The 23050-nt window shown below is 42.9% G+C and overlaps 1 protein-coding gene across 5 annotated transcripts in view; it reads left to right on the top strand.

Moving 5' to 3' along the window:
• Nucleotides 1–23050, top strand: part of Atp8a1 (ATPase phospholipid transporting 8A1) — a 209933-nt gene that overhangs the window by 108260 nt on the left and 78623 nt on the right. For all 5 annotated transcript variants that reach the window (XM_005359297.2, XM_026785120.1, XM_026785118.1 and 2 more), the window contains 2 exons: nucleotides 12502–12640; nucleotides 17659–17723. In XM_005359297.2, the coding sequence (XP_005359354.1) occupies nucleotides 12502–12640; nucleotides 17659–17723 (204 nt within the window). The remainder of the gene's footprint in view (nucleotides 1–12501; nucleotides 12641–17658; nucleotides 17724–23050) is intronic.

Genomic DNA, 23050 nt, shown 5'->3' with positions numbered 1-23050 from the left:
ATAGGCCACATCCAAGAGAATACTGACACTTATCCTTTGCTGTGACCCTGTTACATTTCTTCCAGAGCATCTATATCTTAGAATGCACCAGATTTACCCTCCAGGACCACACTACACGGAACAGAACATAGGAGGCTCAAATATGTTCCCAGACACTGCCCTCTCTGTTGACAGTTATTGTTACAGAAGATTTGGGATTTTAGTATCTATCTGTAAAATTTATTCATGATTGTTCAAAGACAGTGTTGTTTGGGTGCCAGCATTTGCATTCCTCTTCAGAATAATAATTCTAATACTGTGGTTTCTTTCAAGAACTGCTTACTGGTACCTTGTTACTGAATACAAGACAAAAGGTGACACTTAGTATAGGGAAGGCCAAGTTCCTCAACAATTGGAAGTTGAGAGGGTTGAGATGTGGGGGGCTGGAGTCCTGGCAGCCCCCCCCCCCGCTCTGCTCTTGACCCACTTTGTGGACTGCAGCACCTCCTCTTCTCTCTTCGTCACCGCCTGAGAGAATTTACAGTTGTCTCATTCTGCAGATGCCAAGCTTGACCTCTTTTGTTTTCCTTTGGAGGACAGGCCCTATATTCAGACTCAGCGTGCCACTTATGAAACCGCTTCAGGTGTGCGCTCCATGGTGTAAAATTAGATTGCTTTAAAACAAACTTAAGTTTCGATCCAATTTATGTATATGTGCTCAGGAAGAATTATAAGTAACAATAATGAGAAGGTTTTGTAGTTGATTGGTGATTGTCTCTATGAAGTTTCTCGCCTTCTTAATGTAATCTGTCTCTTTCATTTTATTCTACTATTTCTAAGACACATAAATTACTTTTACCTTAACCTCATATGATGCTGCTATATAATGTGTGTGTGTGTGTGTGTGTTCTTTAAAATTAACAGAACACAGTATTTCCCTGGTAATAAAAGTTTTATCTTTTTATTTCAAGTCATGACTTGGGAAATGCATTCTTCAAAGTGAACATTTGAGCCAGGGGATCCTTCCTTATGAGCTGGGGAGTGAAATCAGAATGCTGTAGTTTGGGCAGCATCTTGCCCTGCTTTGTCTTTTGTGATTAATGTAGATCATGCAGTAGACTGAAGCTTCACGCTGGCGGTGGCCATAATTACCATATTCATCAACCTGTCCCCAGTGCTTGACTATACCTGGCCTGTGTTAATCACTCAGTAAATATTTGATGAAGAAATGAATTATTCAATTAAGTAAATTATGCAGAAACTAGCGCCTACTAAGTGCTTTCCTAATGAAAACCTGCCCCCTAGTTATAATTTCACGTGTGCTCTCCAAGCACTGATGACCTGGGCAGCAGTGGTGACACCACTAAGGATCAGTAGAGGAGTGTGTTAGAAAAGGAGCAGGTAACTTTTATGTCATTCTTTCTTTAGAAATATAGGCTCGTTCGTTTTTTTAAACGCTCTTCCATGTTACTTATATATAAACATAAGGAGAAGATGGTTAAAGACACTCAGCAGCAAATACTTGGTCTCTGATATGTGATGGACTCTGAAGCGTTGCAATGGGAGTGGATTAAAAACCTCTGCTTCCCGTGTAGTAACTGGAGAGGAAGAGCACACTGAGAGAGAGAGAGAGAGAGAGAGAGAGAGAGAGAGAGAGAGAGAGAGAGAGAGAGAGAATGTAATTCTAGACAAGGTTTAGAGCCCGGGCACTGAGACAAGGTATTATGATGGAATATCAAAGTCATGATCTTTTATTGATATTGTTTTCCTTATTGCCTTTATTTTCTCCCCAAAAATGTAGTTGATATTTTGAGGATATTTATAGATTGCCTTAATGTGGTACAATGTAGACCAACCGTGACATTCATGTGACTGATTCCAACAGCCTTGTGCCCTTGTCAGCGTGTAACCAGAAGTGCCTTCGAGAATTCCTAGAGAAACAGCGAACTTAATGGAAAACAGGAGTTTTTCTTGAGCGCTGCCGGCTGCCAGGTTCACAGAGACTTTTGAATTACAATGGAATGCCTCTCCAGATAAAACTACCACGTCTATTCTTGGTGGCTACAATGCCACTTTCATTTGCCCTAACAGCTAGATGAAAGTTTATGTGATGTCCTAGTGACCATGGGGTTTAGAATTCCAGTAGTTTCCTGTTTGACTATTTGCTTGAGAACATTTGCAGCTTGGCAGCCCATCTGCCCCTTTCTAACAGTTACTAAGCTTCAAATCTTCTACTCTTTGCCTGATTTTCCCCCCTCAGGGTCAGGGATCGAACGCGCAGCTTCACACGTGCCAGTCAGGCTACAGCACCCCTAACCCCAACTCCGTGATACCCTGAGTTGTCTAGAGCTCCCTAGAGTGGATGTACACGATGGTTGTCCATTAGGATGGTCAGGAAAATGTTGGAACTTCTGACTTCATTCATCTAATCTTTTTTATAATTCACCATGCATATAATTTTTAGTATTATGAGCAAGTATGTTACTCAAGATTTTTTTCCTAATATACTATACAAAAACAGTTTGGGATGATCTATCTAATTTTATTCCCCCCAGAAGAATACTATTAAACCCGTAATTTTACTCTCTTTCTTGCTGTTGAGAAAGTAGATTCCCGGGTCATTTAAGTTACTTGATACAGGACATAGATCCATGTTAGTCAGCAGAACAGGGATTGAAAACAAAGTTATGTCTTAATTCCAGTCTCATGTTAAGAGTCCATACATTAGACTGCCAACTCAGTTTAGAAGAAAACAGAGTGTGTAAAAATATTGGAGACTTGAAAAATGAAACATAATCAAGTGGCAGTTGCATAGTCATTAGCCCAGCATTGGGGAAGGACTGGGCATCAACTTACTCGGGAGTTTTCCACTTAGCAAATGAGGCAGCCCCTACTCTCTGTGGTATACTCTTAAAATAGATAGATAGGTGGATGGATGGATGGATGGATGGATGGATGGATGGATGGATGGATGGATGGATGGATGGATGGAACCCCTACTCTTAAAATAGATGGATGGATGGATAGATAGATAGATAGATAGATAGATAGATAGATAGATGATGGATGGATAGATAGATAGATAGATAGATAGATAGATAGATAGATAGATAGATAGATAGATAGATAGATGACATACGATTTTTGTGATTTTCCCTTCAACTTATGATCTTAGTTCGAATGCTCGTGATTTCCTGTCATTTCTGGTCACATGCTCCCCGTTTCTGGTATGACAGCTCCCTTTTCAAAAGCACTCCATGGTAGACTTTCCTTCAACACTGGGCATCACTATCTTCTGACCCAGATAAGATAGATGAGTTGTTTTGGAGAGCTACACCCAATTGCTTCTCAAAGTTTGAGTCTTTTCAGCTAGGTGTGTGAAGTTCTGATCTTATTTGCTAAGTTCTTAGTTTTATGAGTTCAAATGTGATTTCTGTTCAAAAAAAAAAAAATCAGCCGGGCGGTGGTGGCGCACGCCTTTAATCCCAGCACTCGGGAGGCAGAGGCAGGCGGATCTCTGTGAGTTCAAGACCAGCCTGGTCTACAAGAGCTAGTTCCAGGACAAGCTCCAAAACCACAGAGAAACCCTGTCTTGAAAAAACCAAAAAAAAAAAAAAAAAATCAAGTTAAAGCCTTTTTCTTGGCCTTGGAAGAATTAACCAGTTGCATGATGTCTTCAGAAACAGCCAGCAAGTCATTCCAGTGAACTCATGTCCTTGGTTTTAGTCCTGTAGCCCAGCTTACACTAAAAGGGAAAGACATAGGAGCTCCTTTGTAAATGAAACTGCATCATGGCGTGCTAACGGATACTGAGAAGCAAATTCCCAGAGGCCCCTGCTTCTGCATAGTACAGAACACAGAAAAGCCTGGCTGGCCCTGAGAAGCAGTTTATGGTATAGCTCTGAGCATTCCAGCCACATCCAGATCTCAGGATGACTGCAGTTAAAACTGAAAAACAGTGGCCTCTTAACTGACCCCTGAGTCACCAAGCTTCCGTGCCTGGCTGGCCACTTGTGAACTTTCTAGAATGCAGAGCTGATCTCCTGTCTCCATTACTGAAAATTCTTCCCCACATACCCTTTTGGCTTTGTCATTACCATAACACATGGGCCCTTCAGCCTTCCTTCCCTGGGGCCTCTAGTCTCATATTCCTCCCCACCCCGCTACATTGCATGTATTGTTCTTGTGCTGGGTAAATGACAGCTTCTCAAACAAGATCTGCTTCCTCGTGGCCCTGTCTTTGCATGTGTAACCTGTAATTAGCATCCCTTTTGTTTCTTCACGTCTCCTGGCTGTTTTCCTAACTCTTAGTTCAGTGTTTAGGGTTAGAGGAATTCAAGCTTATGTCATATAGAGTTTGTTTTATTATTTTGCTTTTGAAGTAGCCATGCTAGGCTGGTACTTCTTTCCTGTGATCATCAATTATGATCATTTGTAAGTACAGAGTGCTAAACACATCAGTGTGTGTGTGTGTGTGTGTGTGTGTGTGTGTGTGTGTGTGTGTGTGTAATCAAGGATGTATGTGTGGACGGCAGAGGACAGTCTTGGATGTTTTTCCTCACATGGTCTCTCACTAGCTTGGAACTTACTTGACTGGGCTAGACTGGCTGGCCAATATGCCCCAGGGATCCTCTTGCCTCTGCCTCCCCAAGCACTGGGATTAGAAACACGCATCTTCACCCAACTCTTTTTTTTTAGTTTTAGTTTTAGTTTTTTACATGGATTCTGGGGTCCAGCTCAGGTCCTCCTGCCTGCTCGGCAAGCACTTTATCAGGGAGCCATCTCCTCAGACCCCAAACATAGCATTCCTGTAATGTGACGCAATGTTTCTCTGGTGGTAACTCTATATTGTAGTTAAGAAGCCTTTCCTGGAGTTTAGGATTGCACAAAGGGGGAAGGACCCGGGAATGGAAGACCTGAAGCTAGGCCTAGGAGAAAGGCAGATGCTAAACAAGCAAACAGCCAGCGTTTTCAACCAAGAAGACTCGGGTGCAGAGAGGGGCAACTGCGAGCCTTCTGTATCCACAGATCTGCTAATGCCAGATCAACGGCCGCATCTACCCTCTGCCCATTTCTCTCCATTTGTTTACGTACTGTCTTTGGCACTTTTTATGCTATCATGAAAGAGTTATGTTGCTGCAAAGAATTGTGACCCTTCAAACCCTGAACTATTTATTATTGTTTAGAGAAAAGCAGGTTGGCAATCTGGCTCTGACCAGCAGATTTTTTTTTCAACCTTAGTGGAGGTTTTATTGTTGGTGTTTTTATAGATAGTCATATAATAGACTTTTCAATAGTCAAAATGTCCTTTCAGAGAGACGAAATCAAGTTCTATCTGATGGCTCACACCTTTAATCCCGCACTTAGAAAGCAGGTGGATCACTGAGCTGGCAGCCAGGCTTGTCTCCATAGAGAGTTCCAGCAGTTCTTACAATGAGGTCCTCAAACCAGCAACACTATTGGGAACTGTACATCCCCAGGCCTCCCACGAGCCCCGTCAATGGGAAATCCTAGGTGTGGAGCCCTGGGTGTGCCACTGCGCCCCTAGCAGTTATAATGCCTGCCAAGGTGAGAGCGAGGCAGGCAGAGGTTAAGGGAAACAGGCATTTCCGATAAGTTTTTTTTCCCCCATTTTGAGATAGGATCTCACTCTCAAACTCCCTACATTAGCCCCACCTAGTCTCAGATCCACAGCAGGTCCTCCTGCCTTGGTGTGCTGAGTGCTGAGATTACAGTCATGAGCCACCAGGCTGGCTTGCTTGAAAAATTATAATTCCTCAATGGAAGGAACTCACAATTGTATTCCCGATATCTTGCTCTGATCTCCCTGCATGGTGTCATAAGGGAATGAATGAATGAAGAGTGGATGAATGAGTGAAAGCGGACATGAGTGTGCCTGTGCAAAGGAGCTAATCCCTAACCGTGAAACCGGATCTACATGTGTAAGAGGGAATCAGGCGTGATTCACCTACCAGGATGACTGGGAACGGGGCAGGAAAGCATCTTCAGGAGCAGAGTACTGCTCAAGGCAAGTGTTTAAGGGACTGATGTCAAGTTGGATTCCATCCCGCTTGGCTCCTCTGGGCGTGTTGCTCTGTTGCTCTCCTCCTGATGTCATGGCTCACTTGCTCCTCTCTGAATCCAGATAGTGTATTTGATCCCCTGAAGTCAATAACTCCCGATCACAAATGGGAACCATTTACCGGTATCTGTAGCCTTCTCTCTGCTTTGGCCATGCTGGGTGCTTCTCTATCCGCGCTGTCCTACCATCAGCCTCTTCCAGGCTGACCCTGGGGCTCCTGTGTCTTGTTTGGTTATGTTTGTATTTCCTCCAGGGGTAAAGCTCTGCATATCAGTATTGTATCTTTGTCTTCAGAGAAACGGATGCCCAAACAGACCGTGCTGCATTCAGAAGTGCGAGTTGACATGAGCGTGATTATTGTATTGTTCTCATTCGAAAACATAACACAAATACGGTATCTAAGCACTGATGACCTACTTGCTAAAATGAAAATGCAGGTCACATTGGAGGCCTGTTACTTAGTAAAGTATACATACATTGGGGCGGGGGGGGGGAACAATGTTTCTATATCCACCTTAATATGTGTTACCGGAATATACTTGGAGTTTTTAAAGATTTTATATGAAAGTTTTTACTTTCACTGAGGTAGAAATTTTGCATTTATCTCCTTTTAAAAAAAAGAGAGAGACTACATACTTTAGAAACATCTAAAGAAAAAATGAGATTTTTGAGGGCTTTTGTGGGTAATTAAGTATTATTTCACGACTTTTCTGTGATAACTAAATGCACATTATGTCAAAGAGTCATCAACCTGGCCCTTTCTAACTTTTGGCATGGTGACATTTTGAAAGGAAAATTAGCGTTTAGTCTTCTTTTTTTCCATTCCATGAATACCATGGGAATTTCCTGGTGTTTCAACACATTCTGAATATGTAATTCCCACAGTGGCCATTAATGGCCATCTGTGTAAGGTAATACATATTTGGGATGAAATTGATTACCGCCTGAACACTTTGGTGCCACGATCAGGAAAAGCACGCAAAGTTCACATCTTTTCTGTTCTAATGACGGCTGTGTAGCTAAAGATATTAATTTCCGAAAGCAAAACAGCCTATCAGTCAAGATCCTAATCTCACAATGAACGCCGAGAGGAAGGAAAGGCGTCTGCAGAGCCCTCCACCCACGGTGGGGACTGCCGTGCTCGGAGCACTCAGGATAAAGGGACACAGCAGCCTCTGGGGTGTAGTGTGTCTTCACACCTGGGTTAGGACCACTGTCGTTTTGCTGAAGGCTCAGAACTGGTCATGACACCTGTAGAAACTCCTGTGAGAACAGCCACCTTCCGCACACCATGCTGGCCTGCTCATCACCTTTCCCCACATACCTGACTGGCCCTACATCCCTGTTTCTTCATATTTTTTGTGCTTAGGTTAAAATGTTTTCCTTTGCCGTATAAAACCAGACTCTTGCCTTTTTTCAAACAGGATTTCTTCATGATCTCTCCGGTGAAGTCATTTTATTTTTATAGCTTTGTGTGTGGTAATTTGTACCTATATACTTTCTGAGCTCATTTTCCCCCCGAGAGTAGAGCTGGGAACTACACAAATGTGTGTGTTTATACAGTTCTCATGGCTGTGTCCCGTATCTTGACTCACACCAATTATCTAGTTACCCAGTGTTTTGTGAAACACATTACGAAAGGTAATCTTTTTCTAGGTTAGAAACTTCCAAGGCTTTGTCTCTGAACAATCTCTGTGATTATTAAAAGACCTTATCAAGCCCCCATAGAAAATTTAAAATTTGAACACAGCTCTATCTTTATCCTCGAGAGGATGTGAGCCGGAATGATGTAACTGCAAATGCCTCAAAGTAGATGCAAGAGCTGATGGAGGCACTGTGCGCACGCTGGGATACAGCAACACTGATGCTGCCTCGCTGACAGTGAGCCTTTCTGCCTCTTCTCCTTGACCTCAGTGATAATTATTCATCAGGGTATAATAGATTTCAAATCTGCTTCCTATTAGAGATAATAAAATAATACTGTCTTCTTTTTTTTAAAAAAAAAAAAAGAATTCCCATTTTTTTGTGTCATATACTAAATGTCACATACCAGGTGTGTCTGATAGCTGTTCAGGGGACTTGGAACATACTGACAATAAAGCGGTCTCAATGGTAGCAATATTTTGGAACATTTGGGTTTGGATTCTGTCTTGTTTGTCACTTAGGGAACATACCCAGTGCTTACTCTCAATGTCATTTGGATGCAAAGATAAAGGATGTGATCCTGTATTTCAGCAATCCTTCCAGAGTCCCACATTCTAACACCTGATTGTAACACAGGCAGACTTGCTCGGGACCAAAAGTGTTTCAGAGTTGGTTCTTGTTGTTGTTCGTTTGGTTCGGTTTGGTTTTCTTCCCAGGTTTGAAACTTTGTCTACATAATAAGATTCTTCAGAAATGAGACCCAAATCTAAATATGGAATTCATTTCTTCCATATATCCCTCACTTACAAGTCTGAAAGTAATTTTGTGTTATAACTGTCCGCATCTTGTTGTACCTACACTTTGACTGCCACCTGTTACCTGAGGTTATGTATAGGATTTCCTTCTCACTTGTGGTATCTTGTTGGTGCTCAAACACATGCAGGTTGCATGTCATTTCAGGTTCTTCCATGGTACGTGTTCAATCTGTATGGTACGTGAAAACATGAAAGAGCTGAACTCTGAGCAGAAAGGGAAAAGAAGCAGTAACTTTGAGTTTGGCTTCGTTGTATGAGTCAGGTGTCACTAGAGGAGGCACTGAGGAAGGTGAAGAGCTATAGCTATAAACATACCATGCAAGCACCTTTCATATACTTGGCCCTCTGTGTGTCCCTTGTAGAAGAGGCTATTGACGAGATAATTTAGCACTCAGTCCCACCCATCCGTCTGCCTAGGCATATCCACCGTGGAGGCTAGAAAAACTAAATGTATAATTGGTGACAGCCCTATAACATAGACTGGCCAACTGGCTTTGTTTGGAAATATGTTGGAATGTGTAGAAACAGTTGTTTTCCAAATGAGAAGCAGATAGATTTGCTGTTGACTCCTTGTTCTTGCCTTCAGAATTGCCATTTCAGTTGTTCCCAGGGCAACCACTCTGAGACATTAGGAAATGAATTGTGGGGTTGAATGTGGAGATGTGGTTGAGTTCCCAGTCACTACCTACCTCACGCCTACTTATGGAAGGAAAACCAAACCTTCTCCTAAGTCATTTTTAGAGTTTCCGCTAGAAGCACCCAGGGCTGATGCAGACATAAACTACCTGCAAGTCTGGCATGTGCTCACAACATGTCTTACTGTTAAGTCTTGGTAGTTCTTGTGATGTTGCATAATAACCAGACCTGTCTTGATTATTGCATTTCTTATGATAATCTGTATTCAGTAACCCTTCACTGTTGTACTTGTTTTGAAACACCATAAGCTTAATAAATATGTGTGTTCTCATGGCTCCATTAGCCAGCCATTCCTCTATCTCCCTCCCTCTCCATGGGCCTTATTCTCTGAGCTACAGATATTGGAAGTAGATTCACTCTGCTGTCACATCCAAATACTTAAGCAAAAGGAAGGGTTGGGTGTCTCTCATTTTAAATCAAAATCTGGAGACTATTAAACTAAACAAGGAAAGTATATCTAAAGCCAAGAAAGACTGAAAGTTGGTCTTTCTCACCAAGTAGCCTAGTGGTGACTATCATTCTTAAAGGAAGTTAAAGTCCAGTTCCAATGAACACATGAATGATACAAAAGCAAAACAATATCCTGACAGTGATGTGGAGACCGTCTTTGTGGTTTGTTAGGAGATCAAACCTGCTAAAGCATTCCTCTGAGCCAAAGCCTAATTCAAAGCAAGCTCTTGGCATGGGTGGGTCTGTGACAGAATTCTCACTCTCAAAACACAGCTCTTAACCTCTTCAATTCTGTGAAGGCAGATAGGGGTGAGGAGAGGGTTGGCTCAAGTGCTTTAAATGAAGAGGCCATCTCCATACATGGAAGTTCCAAGTCATTCAGCAATTGCTGATGCAGGAGCTGCAACAAGGTATCCAGAAGGTCTAGTGGAGATAGTTGATGAAGACTTCTATATCAGCAAACAGATTTTCAGTGAGGATCAAGTGAGCTTCTAATCAGAAAAAAGAATCCACCCAAAGCATTCATAGCTAGAGAGTAGAAATCAGTGCTGGACTTCTAAGGGACAAATTGGGACAATACAGCTGGTAGCTAAGGTAGACCAGTACTCATTTGCCATTCTGGAAGTCTTTGGGCCTTTGAGGGTTATACTACAGTGAATCTCCTCTGCCTATGTCCTGTATATTGGACAGCAAAGCCTGGGTGACGTATCTGTTTATAACATGGCGTGCTGGACATTTGATACCCATTCCTGAGGCATACAGCTTGGGGAAAAAATAATTTAAAATATTATTACTCATTGACAGTGCACCTGGTCAGCCAATGATTTTAACAGATTTATAAACATAAGAAGATTAATGTTTTCATGCCTGCCAGCACGACATTCACTCTGCAGCCCACAAATCAAGGAGCAAGGACGGCTTTTAAGGCTTATTACTCAAGAAATACTTTCTGTAAAGGATGTGGGTGTAGTAGTGATTCTCTGATGGATCTGGGTAAATTGAAAGCCTTTCAGAAACAATTCACCATCCTAGATGCCTAGATCCAATTCACTGGATGAGGGAAAAATAACAACACATTAAAGGACCATGGAGAAGGGTGGTTCCAGCCCTCAGAGATTCCTCTCAGGGATTCAAGACTTCCGGGAAGGGAGTAACTGCATATGTGGTGGGCATAGCAAAAGAACTAGAGGCTGCAAATAAATTTCTGTAGTCATATGATAAAACTTTAATGGATGAGGGGGAAAAAACACAAGTAAACAAAGCAAAATTGCTTTCTTGCAGTGGGATCTATTGCCAAGGAGGATGCTATGAAAATTGTTGAAATAATAGCAGAAGATTTAGAATGTTCTAGAAACTTGTTTGGGAAGACAGTGGCAAGGTTTGAGATGACTGAGTCCAACTTTGAAAAAGTTCTACTGTGGATAAAAGGCTGTCAAACAGCATTGCATGCTCCCGAGAAAACAGTGCATGGAATGAATTGACCACGTGGCAGATCTCATTGTCTTATTTTAATTGGCAAGCCTCCTCAGCTGACATGTCAGGAGCTATCAGCATCAATCAAGGCCAGATGCTTCCCTGGCAAAAACATGTTGATCCTGAAGGCTCGGGTGACCATTAACATTTTTAGCAATAAAGCATTTTGAGATAAAATACTTGCATTGTTTTTTTCATACATGATGGCATTACATACTATATAGTATAGATAGATAGATAGATAGATAGATAGATAGATAGATAGATAGATAGATAGATAGATAGATAGAGTGTAGTATAGGCATAAGATATATTTACTGAAAGAAAACAAAAAGTTCATGTGACTTGCTTCATTAGACTTTTGACTGTGTTGTTATGTTATGTTAGTTAGGGGTTTTGTTGCTGTAAAGAGACACCATGACGACAGCAAGTCTTATAAAGGAAATACTTTTAATTGGGGTGGCTTACATCTTCAGAGGTTTAGTCCATTATTATCATAATGAGACATGGTGGTGTACAGGCAGACATGGTGCTGGAGGAGGAGCCAAGTGTCCTACATCGTGACTTGCAAGCAACAGGAAGTGGTTTGTCTCACTGGGCATGGCTTGAACATATATGAGTCCTCAAAGCCCACCTCCAATACAGTGACACACTTCCTCCAACATGACCCTAAATACTCCAACAGGCCATACCTCCTAATAGTGCCACTCCCTTTGGGGGCCATTTTCTTTCAAACCACCACAATTGTGGTATTTCAGAATCAAAACTCGCAGCATCCCTGAGGTATGAATAAATTCACTATATTAGCTTTTATGGGAAAGATAGCGCCCAATACACTAGAGTCCTGTGATGATCTCACCTTCCAGCACACAAATCTAAAGCCACGAGGAAAACACTCAAACTGGGTTTTCTTAGAGACTCAAGCTGTCGCTCAGTTTATTGTTCTCACCTCCTCATCATGTTCGGTTCTGTTGGTGTGTGTTTCCTGACACTGCATCAAAGTGAAATTTAATCTCTTTTTAAACAGGTCAAGATCGTTTCTCCCTGATCTGTTTCCAGTAGCCACCTACTCCTTTTTAGCCGACTTTTTAGTGCCCCTCATTTGGGGAGTGGGGGTCAGGTTTGTTAATCAGATCCTTACTTTAGAAAGAGTTAAGGTAATCCAGCTTCAGGGAATGTCATTCTCAGCCAAAAACAACTGGATTAAAGTCAAGGATCCTTAAGAAAGAAAACAACAGGATAGCTGGGATTTATGCCCAAATCCTTGAGTTACCTTTGTCTCTGATTTGAACATATTTCACATTTTGTTCTTAACCAATAAAGTAGTTTTCCCCTTCAAATCTGTAACACTTTTCCCCCCAGAATCTTCAGCTACTTGGAGCTACAGCCATCGAGGATAAATTACAAGACCAGGTGCCTGAAACTATAGAAACTCTCATGAAAGCTGACATCAAAATATGGATCCTGACTGGGGACAAGCAAGAAACTGCCATCAATATCGGTAATTCACCCCACTCCAATTTTAAATCCTGGTACCTTCTAACAGGCCAGTGTGTTTTAATAAGATGAATTAAAGATGTGGTAAAACCCCGAGTCTGGGGACACTGAAGACAGGGACTTTGGTCATGAGATAGTTAATCTGAACCGATTCAAGAAGGACAGGGCTGTTGGAAAAACAACAAAGCCAGTCTCAGTGGACCCCGATCCCTTGCAAGGAGCCCCACCCCCTGACCTGGAGCAGGTACATGACATCATTGCCCTTTTCCCTAGAGAACGTCTCAACTTTATGTGAATTCTTATATCTAATGTACTTAATTCTAACAGACTGAAATGTGTGAAAGGGTATCTTCTAAGAAAGCCTCTTCCTATTCCAGAAAGGAGATTATGCCAGACTGTCCCAAGGGTGGTGTCTGGCTAGTTTCGTATCAGCTTGACACATGGTAGAGTTATCTGGGAAGAGGGATGTTGTGGAATATTTGTTTAACTATGGAAAGATGTGTTGCTCTTTTACCTTGCCTGCCTAAGACACTGATTGGTTTAATAAAAAGCTGAATGGCCAGTATTGAAGGAGAAAGTATAGGAGAGACTTCGGGCAGGGAGAGTAAGGAGGAGGAGGAATTTAGGCTCGAAGAGAAGAAAGAAAAAGAGATACCAGGGAAACACAAGAGGCCAGACAGACAGACACGTGGCAGGAAAGTAGGACATACTGAATGAAAGAAAGGTTAAAAGCCCTGAGGCAAAATGTAGATAAATAGAAACAGGTTCAATTAAGTTAAAAGAGCTAGTGGGACAAGCCCAAGACCAAGCATTCATAGCTAAAAACAAGTCTCTGTGTCTTCATTTGGGAGCTGGTTGGCAGCCCAAAGAAAAACTTCTGACTTTGGAGGTACGTTGCTTGAGAAAATGCCTCCATCAGTTTGTCTGTAGACAAGGCTGTAGGGCATTTTCTTGATGGATGATTGATGTGGGAGAGCCTAGCCTGCTGGAGTTGCTACCCTGGCCCACAGTCCTAAATAATTTAAGAAAACTGACTGAGCAAGCCATGGGGAACAAGCCCGTAAGCAGTGTTCCTCTACAACTTCTGCTTCAGTTCCTGCCTCGTCCCCAAGTTGCTTTGGGTCGAAGTATTTATCACAGCACTGGGAACTTAACACAGACTGATGGTAAGAGAAGTAGATGCTATTAACCAAGACACCTAGTCCAAGGGCTAGAGTGTCCCTGTGCCTTTCACTCATCCGAGCCACCTTCTGGGGAGAGAACGCACTTCCCACTTCTGCTTTCTCACCTGCTGAAATAAACCCTGACACCTTGCTTGCTACACCTGTCCCCCAGTGTGAATTCTTCTGGAACACAAGAGCTGAGATTGCTGCTCTAGCTGGGGTCAGAGAGAACACGGGAGGAGGCCACCTCTCCTCATCCATAACAGGATATTTTAAGACGTGATATCCCAAGGCTCTCAATGCGTAATGTTATTAAGCTCACCTATTTGTTTACTTGTGGCCCCAATGCCCCCCTTTAAAGTTGCAGTGGTTTTGTATATGGCCACACCAGCTCGTACAACCACACATGCACTCTCAGACGCTGCATCTTGCTGGAGGAACGTTCGATCCATCAGTGGCCTATGAATGTAACGTTTCTGCAGCTGCCTTTCAAAGTCTAGAAACTGGACCGGTGGTGTGTTTATGGGCCAGATCTACTCGTTGTGGCCAGACGTTGTTCTGAACATAGGGCTGTCCGTTCACTTTCATTCTGCAGTCAGTTCCTAATTTTTTTGCAAAATGTTTGTATTAGTTCTCTCAAGCTGCTATAAGAGAGTATCACAGACTAGGTAGCAACAGAAATGTATTTCTCACATTTTTGGGAAATAAAAAACTGAAATTTGAGGCAATATAAGACGACACAGACCATAGCGGGCCACTTCATTTAACTTTAATCACCGCCTTAAAGGGCCACGTCCATGTGCAGACCACAGTGGGGAGAGTCAAGGCTTCAGCACATACATTTGAGGATGGAGGAGACAAAATGTGACGCGTAGTACAAGTCTCACAAAGAGGAAAGTATTTGGTGTTGTGCAAAACCTGTAATGCTAATAATATGGAAAAGGAAGAATCTTTTTTCCAGGTTCAGTAACCATGGATAGATAGCCCAAACACTGTAAGACAAAGGATTCACTTCTATATATTGATCATGAACATTACATATGAAACTCCCCAGAATTGAGCATGCATGTTATACATAGCATGGAACCACACCCTTAGAAGGTTGTTAAGATCTCTTCATCTCAAGTACATTTAGCTAACAGTGCATTTTACTTTTAGCAGTCACCCTAAATTGTCCTTAAAATATAAAAGCTATACCATAAACATATAGTAAATTTGTATTAGGGCTCTCTAAAGGAACAGAATTTGTAGAATGAATATGTATATATATGTTTATATACATATATATACACAATTCTGTGATCATTATGTATTATATATGTTACATATAATAAATATATATCCATAGTATATATATTCATTCTTAAAGTTTTGTTCCTCTAAATATAGAGACACAGATATATAGATATATAGGAATTTATTACAGACTGTGGTCCAACTAGTCCAACAACGACTGTCTACCAGTGGGGAGTCCAAGAAGTCAGTAGTTGTTCAGTCCAGCCCACAAGGCTGGGTGTTTCCATAGGTCTTCAGTACGTAAGAGAATCCCAAAGAAGTGGGCTCTGATGTCAGTAAAGCTGTGACCTTGCTATCGAGGGTGAGAGCAAGCAGGCAAAAAGCTTCCTTCTTCCATTTCCTTCATCTAAGCCGCCAGTAGACTGTATGGCCAAGATTAAATGTGAAATCTTCCTACCTCAAATGATCCATAGTAAACATGGGTCTTCCCACTTCTAATGTTTTAATTGAGAAAAAAAAGTCCCTCACAGGTGTACCCAGCTGCTTGGGTTTTAATTAATTCCAGATGGAGTCAAGTTGGCAACCAGGAATAGCCATCACAAAGTCTGTGTAAGTAGTAGAGATTTTTATTGAATTTTTTTTAGGTTAACATTCAAGCAATGAGCAGGCACAGGCTCAGCCTGGCCTACTGGGTGAGCTCCAAACCAGTGAGAGGTAGATGGCACCTGAGGGATGGCACTCGTGGTCAGCCTCTAGCCCTGCATGCATGTGCATGCATGTGCATACATGTACGCGCACGCGCGCACACACACACACACGTCATATGGGAGGAAAAAGGGCATTGCACAGAGGGAAATCAGGAAGAACTTGCAGAAGGTGACATTTGAGGAAAGACCTGGAAGAGGAGGAGGAGTTTGCTGTGGGTAGCAAGGTATTGATTGCCCTCTGCTGCAGAGCGAGCCCCGGTGCTGAGGGGGGAGCCAGACAGGATGGCAGAGACAGGCCTTGAAAAGCCTCTGGGTTTGCTCTGCGTGACAGGGAAGACATAGGATGATATTCCACAGGGAGAGACGTGATGGGCTTCCTGTGGACACAGACTGAGTGCAGAGTGACGTCAGTCTTGAGAAGCCAGTAAAGCAGCAGAGTAGTCAGTGACCCAAGGGCGTGTAATGGTGGCTTTGACCAAATGGCAATGATGAGAGGTAGCTGGTATTCCAATTTTTTAATTTTTTTTTCTTCTTTTGAAAATAGAATTTTTCTCACATCCTGATTACAGCTTCTCCTGTCTCTGTTCCTCCCAGTTTCTCTCCACCTTCCTTCCCATCTGAATCCAGCCCCCTTCTATCTCTCATTAGGAAACAAACAGCCTTCTAGGGGATAATAATAAGATAAAACAAAAACTGTCACATTAGAATCAGACCAAACAGAGGGAAAAGAGCCCAAGAAGAGGCACAAGAAACATATAGATGCAGAGACCCAATCGTTCACACACCTGAACTGGAAGCTATAAATTATACATGAAAGACCTGTAGGATAAAAAGAGAGAAGATATATAAATAAAATTAAAAAAAGAGCATTAAAAATAACTCTTAAGCCCTGTCATGACATTATGAGACAGGAACCTCCAAAGATGCCACTGAGTCTGTTTTCTACTGGCCGTGTACTGCGGGGCATCTATGCGGCCTACCCTGAAAAGTAGTTTGTTTCCCCCAGTGAGACTCCCTTGGAAAAAACTAATTTTTCATTGTCAAGTAGTTACCAATTGGAGCTCACTTTTGGATGAAGAATGGGGCATGTGTCTGCTTCTTTCTTCATCTCTAGGACCCCATCTGGTGCAGACCAGTATAGGCCCTGTGCATTCTGCCTTAGCCTCTGAGTTCGCATGCACAAAGATCCTGATGATTTAGAAGGCCTTGTTTCCTTGGTGTCCTCCATCCCCTCTGGTTTGTACACCCTTGCTGCCTCCTCTTCTCCAGGGTTCCCTGAGACCTAATGGAAAGGGTTTAATGGAGGCATCCCGTTTAGGGTCTCTCATTCTCTGCATAACGTCTGGCTGCTGTTGCGGCTACGGTATTGGTTCCCATCTGCTACGGGAGGAAGCTGCTCTGATGGTGGCTGAGCAAGGCGCTGAGAGTACAGCCAGCGACACGAGTGTAAACAATACTGCTATAATTTTTGCTAGTGTAAGATGAGTCAGGTAAGAAGGGCAAGAAAATGATGTCACTACCATCCAGGACAGGGAGATAGTGAGGCCAGCAGATCCAAGAGAGTCGCCCACCCTCCCGAACCTTCTCTGTAAACACCTGCTGGCCCAGCCTTTACCCTTCATTTTGGCCACCATAAAGGATACAGTGCATATGCCTGGCAGCCTTGAGGATGTGGAAACACTAAACTCGGTTGTTCCATATTGTTTATCAAGGCAGCTGCAAATGTCGTCCTTACCTCACACCCTTCCTGATGGCCAACCAGAGTGTTTCATCTTTAACTTCCTGTTAGTCTGGGAAACAGCTGATAACCCTTCCCTCTCTGTAAAGATGCTCTTTCGGTATTTGGTCATACCCTTGCTCTCCAAGCGTCCCTTCTTTCCTGGAAGACTAATGGTGCCTGTTTATTGTGTGCCCAGGACACTCCTGCAGACTTCTGAAGAAGAACATGGGGATGATCGTTATAAATGAAGGCTCCCTTGATGTGAGTGACTTTATGCTTCAGTGCCTTCTGTTGTTTTTTTATATCCGATATCTGTGGAAGCACTCCATTGGTGTACGGTTAAAAGATAGCTTTGTATACTTCATTCTCTTTGTTTGCTTTAACTGTGTGCTTTAACAGCTTTGGACAGCACTAACGTAAACTGACTCACGCTTTACACGACATGTATTAGCTAAAGAAACTTCTTTCTGGTTTCCTAAATGTTATAAGACAGAAAAGTTGCTTCACAAAAACCCTGGGTCGGTGCGTATGGCCTGCGGCTCATTTATATGGAATACTGCGTTTTGTGTATTCAGCCTTTTATATCTCCTTTAGCTTCGAAAGTTAATACCTATTTCTGTTTTGAAGAGTTTATTGAAAGGGATACTAAACCAATACAAAATAACCATGTCTCTGCAAAAGGTCTCTTAGTGGGGTGTGTGTGTGTGTGTGTGTGTGTGTGTGTGTGTGTGTGTGTGTGTGTGTGTGTTGATGCCCTAACTACTAGGATGACATATTTAGTGGACTAATATGTAGGACAAATGACCTGTAAATACTTTAAAGTCAAGGTGGTTACTGGTAATGTAAGGTGGAAGACAAAACAGGGAGGTGATGGTTTTACACCTGCTTAAAATACTCATGATGACGCAAAAAGCAGAGGGGAGCATTGATAATTAGGGGTTTGGGTGAAGCTGCAAAGCCACCCGTCTGTGTTTCGAGATGGTGAAGAAGTCACTGGGGAGAATGCTTAGAAAGTGCCTAGGGGACCGAAATCCTCAACCCTTGATTGCAAATGTTTTAATTACTTAACTTCAAAACCTGGTACTTTTCCCTTTTCTTGTGAAGTCTTTGAACAACCTGCAATAGTGTGTGGTTTTACAGCAGTACCATCATGGCCCTGCATCTGGGCCTCCTTGGGAGTCTTCCCACCTTCTTATGTATTAGCTTTGGGTTGGCACAGCCAAAAGACTATCTTGTGAACAATGACCAAGTCGGCCCTGCCTTTCAAAAGCTGATACACACGAAGTAAAGTAAAGGTGCCCAAGACAGACTCAGAGGTGAGTAAGACATCTGCTCGGGGCTTCTGTGACGTGTCAGGATGACAGTCTGGCAGAGATGAGTCACTCAGTGAGGAAGCCTATTTGAAGCGGAAAGTCCTTGCAGCAAAGATCAAGCCATACTTGGAGAAGGAAAGGGGAACATTGAACTTCAACATAAGGTTGTAACTTGTTAAAGATTGTTTGTTGGAGTAAGTAGAAGCATGCAGTGTGGATTTCCAGTTTCGGGAAACAGTACAGATCATAGACAATGGGCCGTCTATGTTTGCATCTAAATTTTATCTTACCATGTGTGACTTTGCCCAGAAAGCAGTTCTGTACCTGATGGATGTTTTTGTTTTGGTTGCTGCTGTTGTTTTTAACATTTCTTCATTTATGTAACGTGTGTACATACGCATGCCATGACATGTATGTGAGGTCAGAGGGAAACTTGCTGGAGTCCATTCTGCCACTCCTACCACCTGGATTCCAGAGCTAGAACTCAGGTTAGCAGGCTTGGCAGCCAGTGCTCTTACTCACTGAGCCTTCTCACTGGTCCGTACCCCTTACTGTTAAAAACAAGTGGTAAGCTTCAGAGGCCTCGCAGAGGACCCAGGTTCGGTCCCGGCATTCGCGTGGTAATTTATCACCTTCCGTAACTCCAGTTCCAGAGGATCCCATGCCTCACATACACGGCGGCAAAATACTTATACGCATAAAGCAAAAAAATCTAGAAACAAATTTAAAAACAATCATACCACACGGCACAGCTTTTTGATTTCTGTGCCTTGGTTTATTTATATCTTAGTCAGTGTGCGTGTGCCTGTGTGATGCCTATGCGAAGCCACTGATTTTGCTGTGACATGGTACTTGCAAGGCACCTGGAAAGAAATGACAGAGTGAGAACTGGAAAGGTGATCTCCAGCCAACCAGAGCAAACAGGCCAGGTTAGAGAGCACTATCCTCAACGTCATGCATGTGAGGTCCCTAGGAGAGTGATGGGCTCTAGGCATATTTGGAAGGGTAGGGAGGCATGGATCTCATGTAAAAGACCAAAGCGAGGAGAGGAAGGACGTGGGGCCTCAGTGCCTCAGGAGCCTCTGAGAATGGCCCCAAACGACGCTCCATGTGCTCATAACATTATGGAAAGTGCCCTGGGAATGCTCCGTCTGCCTGCTGGAGTCTGTGCTTTTCCATCCCCTGCGTCACACTGGTGAACAGTGTCTCTAGCAGCAGGAGGATCAGCATTCTAGGACCTATGGGACTTAATGCAAAAAGAGCAAGCGCACTTCATTGCCCGCATCTGGAGCTGGACTTTCTTTCCCCTTCCCGAGCATGTGGCCGCGTGCCTGATTTCATTTTATTATGCGCCATCATTTTCCCCCATTTCTTCAGCAAGCTTGGCCTTAAGTGTTTTAGATATCAAGTACTATAAATAATAGCCTGGAGGGAAATGGCTAAATATCAAAAAAATATTTGACATTTAATGTCCCAGTTCACTTCTCTTTCAATGATAAACACCGTGACCTAAAGTGTCTTGGGTGGAAAGAGTTTGTTTGGCTAATAGGTTACAGTCCATCATCAAGGGAAGCCAGGATAGGAACTCAAAGCCGTGAACTGGTGGCACGTTGCTTAAGCTCATTCCTCCTGGCTGGCTCAGCTAGCTTCCTTTGTTATATAGCGGAGGAGGCCGTGTGTTTAGGGATGACACCTGCCCATTCCGGACTGGGCCCTCCTACATCAATTAACAATTAAGAAAATGTCCCCATAGACACAGCCATGACCTAATCTGATGTAGGGAACACCTCAGCCAAGAGTCCCTCTTCCCGGCTACGTTTGTATCAACCAGGCAAAACCAACTAGCATGCACACTGTATTGTTAAGACAGTGGTGTTTGTTTTCATTTTTTAGATTTCTTGGGTGGTAACTCAAATCAAAAAGCCCCTCAAAGGTACCTTCGCTACCTGTTTTTCTAAGAAATAAGAGAGAAAGACTCTGGGAACACGCTATTTCGCTGCAAGCAGGGACTGCTCTGGCTTATCCCTCCCGGTGCCCAACAAATTTCAGAACACATAGTAAATACTGGACGGATAGATACCTGAGCGCTGAGTCACCATCATTTCAAATTAAGGGCTTCCCTTTTTTAAAAAAATAAAATAGTGCATCAGTTTTCAATTTGAGGTAATTCGTCATATCTGAAGCCTCCTTATGAATGCAATAGTTTAGGGTAGGAGCCAGACTCTGTGGCTCAGTGGATTAACACTCATTTCCCTATGCTCCCGGCTGCCAGTCTTCCCAGCAACGTCTGGGGAAGGTTTTTCTCCCTGGGAGCTGAGTAGTGAATTTACAAACTGGCTGTCTGAGGTCAGACCTCCTGGGGTGAACTCATTTGTTTCTCACCAGGAGATGAAGCATCACTTTGCACAGTGCCTTCGTAAAAATCAGAGGCTCGGAGTTCAGGCAAACTCTGAGAGCTGCTGGGTTGCCTGTAGGTAAAGCATTGTTTGTATTTCCCATCGCAGAGGGAAAGAAAATCAGCCCATCTGTAGGCTATATACTGACAGATAACGAGCCAGTCTGGGGTGATCAGTCCCTGAACACAAACAACAAGTAACAAGTAATAAACTGAAGACCATAACTGGCTCAGGAAGGAAGATATGGACGTGTGTCTTGTCAAGGGCGCTGGAATCGTCCTCTGAAATAACACAATGATGACCTTAGACATTGAAATCAGCTTCTCCGAGCCATAGTCTAGCTGTCTACATATAACGAGACTGTAACCTTGGGCAGAGCATTGGTGTGGTTAACATAGTGTGTGAAACATACAAAGAGATGTTATGAAGCGTGGTGGGACAAGAAGTATTCCAATAGCTTTCTATTTTGTTTAATGCGTGTTTTTATAAAAGTATATCATTTCCTATCTTTAATATTTTTCACAAGGTGGTAAGTTCTAGCTGTAGATCATCGTTCATGAGTGGCCCATATTGCTGTACACACTGCCCAGGTTTTCTACCAGACTAATGTTAAAGTGGGGAAGACAGGTCTCGTGTTACGATGTTATGAAGAATCGTGTTTTGAAGTTCTGAAGACTTGCATAGACACCATCCCCTTTCCGCAGGTGGCACAGCAGCACGTGCCTGTAATCTCAGCATTCAGGAGGCAGAGGCAGGAGGATAAACAAGCTTGAGGCTGACCTAAGCTGCAGAGGAAGATGCTATTTCTCAAAAGAAGTGAAAGTTTCTTCTGGTGACTTTGATAAAGGGGACATTTGTCTCCCTTTCCTGTTATCTTTTGAGTTTCAACATCACTAACCTTCTGAACACCACAGAGAGAGAGACACACAGGTGAAGAATACTACTCAGTATCTCATTCCCCTCTTCTTTGGATTGCCACCACATGGCAAAGTAAGATACTCTCGCTGACAATGCAGATGTCTTAGGCAGAAAGACTTGTTGAGCTTTTTAAATTCAAAAATAAGAATCTCAGTGTGTGGAAAAACCTCAGTGGGTATTACGTTTGCTACGCACTTATATGGACCTGAGTTTAAATCTCCAAAATCTACCTAAAAAAAAAAAAAAAAAAAGTCATCAGGGTGGCACATGTCTTTAACCCTAGAGGGAAAGAAGTCCAGATTCAGGGGGCTTTCTGGCCAGCTAGCCTAGCTGAGATGGCAGGACCTGGGTTCAGTGAGAGACCCTTTCTCAAGAAATAAGATGGAGAGAAATAGGAAAGGCCATCCAAACAATGTCCTCCTGCTTACACACACACACACACACACACACACACACACACACACACACACGTGCATATTCCACACATATAAAGAAAGAAAAGTTCATGGATAAGTGTCATTAAAAGGCATGTGAAGCTGACGAAAACCTTAGGCAGTAACAGAACCTTCCCATGGTTTGGGATTTTTCTCGTGTTGCATTGACCACCCTCTTAAGGATTCTGATTGCACACTTGCTGAGCAGCATCAGGGAATTTCAGTGTACTGGCTTCATGGAAATACGCTTTTCCCCTGCCCCACCCAGGGCGCAGGAACGATCCCACCCACCTCTCCGAAGTGCCTCCTTCTTTTACCAACTCTTTCAGGACTCCTTTTTACATTTCCTGGAAATCCTTCAGTCTATCGGAAAATAATTTATTCAAAACATGTTAAAAACTGGAAACATTTAAACTGTGAGGCGAGAACCAGGGAATCTTATACTGTGACCTATTTTTACTTCCCAGATTCTAATTAAAGTCTCTCAAAATGACTGAAACTTGTTGTGGGAAGACTAGGTTTTTTTT

Source organism: Microtus ochrogaster, linkage group LG1 (genome assembly GCF_000317375.1).
Source record: "Microtus ochrogaster isolate Prairie Vole_2 linkage group LG1, MicOch1.0, whole genome shotgun sequence".
In the NCBI taxonomy this organism is placed as follows: Eukaryota; Metazoa; Chordata; class Mammalia; order Rodentia; family Cricetidae; genus Microtus; species Microtus ochrogaster.
Note: the sequence above shows the minus strand (reverse complement) of the source record. Positions and strands in the feature narration are given on the sequence as shown.